The sequence below is a fragment of the Nanorana parkeri genome, unplaced genomic scaffold (genome assembly GCF_000935625.1).
Source record: "Nanorana parkeri isolate BGI_ZX_2015 unplaced genomic scaffold, ASM93562v1 scaffold2917, whole genome shotgun sequence".
NCBI lineage: Eukaryota > Metazoa > Chordata > Amphibia > Anura > Dicroglossidae > Nanorana > Nanorana parkeri.
This window is the reverse complement of record NW_017309185.1, coordinates 24,763-30,879: the sequence shown is the minus strand read 5'-3', so window position 1 is coordinate 30,879 and position 6,117 is coordinate 24,763. Positions and strand designations below refer to the sequence as shown.

The following is a 6,117-nucleotide window of genomic DNA, read 5'->3' as shown; positions in this document are numbered from 1 at the left end:
GGAGGAGATCGGAGCCGCTGTCAGTTTCAGGATGACAGCGGCTCTGTGCGTGGCAGAGCGGGAGATCGGTAAATATCAGTGATACTTACCGATCCTCCGTGTGAGAAGGACAAACACCGGAGCCATCGTCTGATCACTCCGATGTTTGTAAATAACTGGGGACGCATAGTACTATGTGTCCCCAGTTATGAATGAACAGGCTGTGATTTACATCACATCCTGTTCATTCATGATTTCCTCAATGGGGAGAAGCACTCAGTACAGAGGCTCCTCCCCATTCAGAAACTGCTGATCGTAAATATTTTACTATCAGTGTCTAAATGAACAGGGAGGAGGAGCCTCTGTACTGAGTGCTCCCCATTCACTGAGTGCTGAGGCTGCTGAAAAAGAAATTGAGGATTTGGTGTCCTCAATTTCTTTTCTATTTTAAAAGGGAAATGTCAGGGGTCTGTTTGGACCCCTAATATTTCCCCGAAGCCCCCCCAACAGTAAAAAAAAATTATAATTAAAAAATAATTTAAAAAAATGAAAACTGCCCCCCCCCCCACACGCATATTATTAGACATGTGCGAAGACTAAAAATTAATTTCTGATGAAATGTGTATGTGTAATGCTCTGTGCGTTGTGCTATGGCTGTATGTGTAATGCCCTGTGCGTTGTGCTGTGGCTGCATGTGTGTTACGCTGTGTGCGCGTTGTGCCCTGTGTGTGTTTGTTTGTGTTATGCAGGGCAACTGGTGGCGAGTAACTTTGAAGGCCTGGCTAGTAGCTCGGGATCTAGTAGCTCAGGTATATAGATAAGGTATTATTCCTTATCTATATACCTGCTTATTAACCAACTCGACACTACAATCCCCTTTGAGTGTCAAAGAGTAAGTGGAAGAACGGCCTGGGCCCTATTACAGATGAGGACGGGGGCTGCGAGGGCTGTTCTCTCAGTTACTTTCTCTGCGTCTCATAGACTTACCCAACTATTTATTTTTGCACAGGACCTATCGTACCCCTGAGTTCCTGTTCAAAATAGGCGTTCGGACTGACTCTTCTTGTCCAAAATGCGGGTTTCACCAAGGATCCCGGATACATTTATTGTGGAGATTGTCCTAAATTGGTTTCGATATTGGGATGCAGTGCTTAAGGTTGTCCATTCTGTCTTCGGGTATATTGTTAGATAACACACCTGGAGTCTGCATACTTGCAATATTTGATATCCCGTGGAGGGATTGGTACCTCAAATTGGCTATTGACAGAGCCTTATATACCGCTAGGATACTGGTGGCAAGAAAATGGATATCCGCCATCCAACCACACCCCCCCTCCCTTAGTATCTGAATGGATTTCCGAGTTAGATAAAACTGTAATGTATGAACGCATTACCTATCAATATAGAGGGATTGGTGAAGATACATTTGTTTACTCTGGTCCAGGTGGCTACACTACCGTACACACTACAGGCACTCTTACATATGAGGGTCGTATATGTGAGTTTATAATTTGACTAATCCAGGTCCAAGTCTCTACGTTTCTTTCTGAATTATATTAGCATTGTAAATGTATATATACTATAGTTGCACATTCACATCACTTCCTGCCCTCAAAGACCCCCAAATTTAAAGTCCCTACATGCAGGGCCAAACTATAACTCTCCTCTCCTGATATATTCTGCTCTGCTGGAGGACTCTGCTCCTTCCTCTATAACTCTCCTCTCCTGAGATACTCTGCTCTGCCGGAGGACTCTGCTCCTTCCTCTATAACTCTCCTCTCCTGAGATACTCTGCTCTGCCGGAGGACTCTGCTCCTTCCTCTATAACTCTCCTCTCCTGAGATACTCTGCTCTGCCGGAGGACTCTGCTCCTTCCTCTATAACTCTCCTCTCCTGAGATACTCTGCTCTGCCGGAGGACTCTGCTCCTTCCTCTATAACTCTCCTCTCCTGAGATACTCTGCTCTGCCGGAGGACTCTGCTCCTTCCTCTATAACTCTCCTCTCCTGAGATACTCTGCTCTGCCGGAGGACTCTGCTCCTTCCTCTATAACTCTCCTCTCCTGAGATACTCTGCTCTGCCGGAGGACTCTGCTCCTTCCTCTATAACTCTCCTCTCCTGAGATACTCTGCTCTGCCGGAGGACTCTGCTCCTTCCTCTATAACTCTCCTCTCCTGAGATACTCTGCTCTGCCGGAGGACTCTGCTCCTTCCTCTATAACTCTCCTCTCCTGAGATACTCTGCTCTGCCGGAGGACTCTGCTCCTTCCTCTATAACTCTCCTCTCCTGAGATACTCTGCTCTGCCGGAGGACTCTGCTCCTTCCTCTATAACTCTCCTCTCCTGAGATACTCTGCTCTGCCGGAGGACTCTGCTCCTTCCTCTATAACTCTCCTCTCCTGAGATACTCTGCTCTGCCGGAGGACTCTGCTCCTTCCTCTATAACTCTCCTCTCCTGAGATACTCTGCTCTGCCGGAGGACTCTGCTCCTTCCTCTATAACTCTCCTCTCCTGAGATACTCTGCTCTGCCGGAGGACTCTGCTCCTTCCTCTATAACTCTCCTCTCCTGAGATACTCTGCTCTGCCGGAGGACTCTGCTCCTTCCTCTATAACTCTCCTCTCCTGAGATACTCTGCTCTGCCGGAGGACTCTGCTCCTTCCTCTATAACTCTCCTCTCCTGAGATACTCTGCTCTGCTGGAGGACTCTGCACTGATGTAGATTGCTCCGGTTGATCATTATTTTGGTATCACATACACAATACACATATATATATATATATATGAAGGATGGAAGGACACATTGGAGGAGGAAGTTCATAACTTTTAATGAAAAATGTTGCTTTCAGTTACAGAAATGCGGTCCGGACACATTTTCTGGATTGTACAGATACAATGAGGTACAGTTCTACTGATCACTGTCAGTGATAAACCGTAATGAAAACATATTTTAACCCATGCTAACTGAAATCACATGACTGGTCATCTAAAGAATAGCTCCGCCCTTTTTTTTAACAAGCGTGGTCATTTAATTCGGGGAATCAGAGTCGCCAACCTTTAATAGTATTTGTTACTCTTCAATTCCTTTGCTGTTAGCTTTTGAATTATGAATGATGTGCAGAGATACATTGTAACATTTTCCTTCTTCCTGCAGGAGGGGTGTGACTACAGCTGTCTATATATGGGTATGGGGGCGGAGTATTGCAGTGTTATGTAGTCGGAGGCTTCATACTCGTCTGACTTCTCCAACACTTCAATTCTCCGCATTACAAGTGTTTTGTGATCATGCATATCAGGGCCACCATTAGAAATCATGGGGCACGTACAGCCTACCTAACAGGACCCCCCTCTTGTGTTACAGCAGTGATGCATGTACTCCTTATTGGCGGCACTGGCAGTGACACCGCCTCATTGACATCATTGCTGGCAGGGCCCATCGCAGTGCAGATGGTTGTCCAAGACGCCCATACACAGCAGGGTGGTGCTGCTCCTCCTTACTCTCCATCCTGGGGAAGCCTCTGCTCACACCACCTTCCTCACCTAAACCACTCTGAGAGCCGCCATTGTTCCTGCTAGCCTGCATGCCCCCCTGCTGTATAAACATGACAGCTCAAGTGACAAATGCCATGTTGCACTTGCTGGAGAGCTATAAGCCAAGAATGGAAGGGTCCTCCATGCTGACCGGATGGGACCCTGCATACAGGGCTGGATTTCCCACAAGGCCGACCGAGGCCCGGCCTCAGGGCAGCAGGGAGTAGAGGGGCAGCAGGGGTGTGGAAAACCCCTGCCGATGCCCGGGACATGCAGTTCCGGGCGCCGGGCGGCTAGTTGTTTTCTACATTTAGCCCTGCTTTGTGCAAGCAGGGCTAATCGTACAGCGGGGAAGCCGCCGCTTGTTTTGTACAAGTGATCTTACCGATGTCACCGAGATCACTTGTATGTATCCTGCATACAGGGGGCGCATTGAGGAACCTGGCATTGGGGCAGCAGAGATAGTAAATCCGGCCCTGCCTGTATGGAAGTACTTCCTGTACCCGCCTATGGGCAGCCCTGATGTAAATGAGTGCAGAAATGGGTGCAATAATGACGAGCAGCCCTCTAAATCACTAGTGACCATCAGCCATCTATAGCTCCATTCACCATACACCGGATCTATTCAGATTTCTAGGATCTCCCTTCTTCTTCAGGTCTCTCAGCACTTGGTTGAGGGAAGACGTAGCAAGAGCTTTAGAAAGTTATGGTCCGGAATCAGGTCCTGTACCCATGGGGCACTTGTAGGTCACAGAGCAGTAATACGCCACTTTCCTCTCTGTAATTACTGGCTCAGAGCTTTGGATGGAGTTGGAAGGAATTTATTATTTGTTGCTTGTGTCCCATTGGGGGAGATTTCCATTCACTTCCTGTCCCAGTGCTGATCCTATTCGATTCCTCGAAACTGGTTAAAAGTGGTTCCCCCCACTGGCCATTGTGGTTCCTCTTGATGGCTTCTAGTCACTGCAGGACACAATGGTGATGTAGGGGTCTTCAGGAGGAACCACACTGGCCAGAAGGGGTACAGGCTATTCTACCCACCAAGAAGTATGGGAAAGGATCGATGCCGGGAACTCACCAATGGACAGGTAAGGTAAGACAGGTGGACAGGTAAGTTTTCCTCACTGTGTTTGGACTTTTTCTACACCCCTGACATGGTTGCTGTAACAATCTGCTCATTAGTGACTACAGCTGCAGACACATCAGGGACGTGCGGTCAGGGGAGGGAGGGAGGCGGGGCAGAGACTCACCTAGTATTATGAAGAAAAAAGGTGTCAGCTTAAAGTCTGAAGCTGACAGCTTTTTCTCCATTCAGATCGGCTTCTATCAGGTTACAGAGCAGGGAAATCCCCCACCACCACCACCACCATGTGACCTGTCATGGACGGAGCTCTGCATGTTAATTGCAGGCATCGCTGCATCCGGCTTTTGACAGGTAGTTAGGTTACACAGCAGCGGGCTTCCCCACTGCTTGTGTAACCTAACTTGGTGAGCCAAGAGCGGTGACAGCCTATACCAGTGGTGGCGAACCTTGGCACTCCATCTGTGCTAAAACTACAAATCCCAACATGCATCTGCCTCTGGGAGTTATGTCTGTGGCTGTCTTGCAATGCCTTATTGGACTTGTAGTTCCAAAACAGTTGGAGTGCCAAGGTTCGCCACCACTGGCCTATACTCTATGGTGTGGACTGATGGCAAAGCGCCATGGGTCCAAGCTGTCCAATAAAAAAAAAAACCCAGTGAGGACATCGATCTCACCCCACACAGCTTGGTTACCGAGCTGGGGACGGAGCTTCGGTGGGATGGGGGCGGAGCTGCGGCGGGACGGGGCAGAGTTTCGGCGGGCTGGGTGATGCCTCACCCAGCACAGAAGGCACGGCACGTCACTGACACATGGCTATGCAGACAACTGTAGTCAACGATGGACACACACCCCTTCTTCAGGCTTCATGGAGCAAAACTGATCACAAATATTATGTAAAGCGTTGGTTGCTGATTTCGCAGCCCCGCCTCACAATATGAACGTACTCGGGGCGGCGGATTTGCATTTCTAAGTAGCATTTTCTAGAGTTCCTAGCACAAAATTCACGCAAGCAGCACATGAGCATCACTCAGCAGCAGGCAATAAAGCCGTCACAGTCACTTATAATCGAGCGCTGCCGATGATAATGATTACATTGTGCGGGAAGACGCTCGTGGGTAACCTAATAGGTGGCCAACGTCTGAATGTTGTCAGCGGACACATTTATAAAGACTTTCCCTCTACTTCCTGTTTGTATCAAATGTACACAAAACCTGAACCAGGAAAACCAGAAATTGAGTTTTTGGAACGGTGGTGTCATTTTTTTTTTGGTCCATCCCCCACCGCTCTCTCACTTTGAACATTCAGAAATTGGACAAAGACATGGTGGCGGGTGGGACACGATGTGAAGACATTTGGACGATCCTTAAATTGGCCCCTTAGGTATCATTTTGCCCTGTCGCTGATAATCGTTACTTCCCCCTGGCGCATGCGTATGGCGAAGCGGCAGGAAAATCATGCGCAGCCAGCGGATACAACAAATACAAAATGTTTATAGTGATCACTGTCACTGATAAGTTATAGAGACA

At 48.3% G+C, this 6,117-nt stretch overlaps 2 protein-coding genes across 2 annotated transcripts in view; one reads left to right on the top strand and one right to left on the bottom strand.

The window, feature by feature from the left end:
* LOC108802525 (E3 ubiquitin-protein ligase TRIM39-like) overlaps window positions 1–6,117 on the top strand; it is a 17,894-nt gene that overhangs the window by 7,346 nt on the left and 4,431 nt on the right. The window lies entirely within an intron of this gene.
* The window catches only part of TFR2 (transferrin receptor 2), an 18,674-nt gene continuing 18,326 nt past the window's right edge, over window positions 5,770–6,117 (bottom strand). The window contains exon 18 of the mRNA XM_018574385.1: window positions 5,770–5,802. Coding sequence (XP_018429887.1) covers window positions 5,770–5,802 — 33 coding nt within the window. The remainder of the gene's footprint in view (window positions 5,803–6,117) is intronic.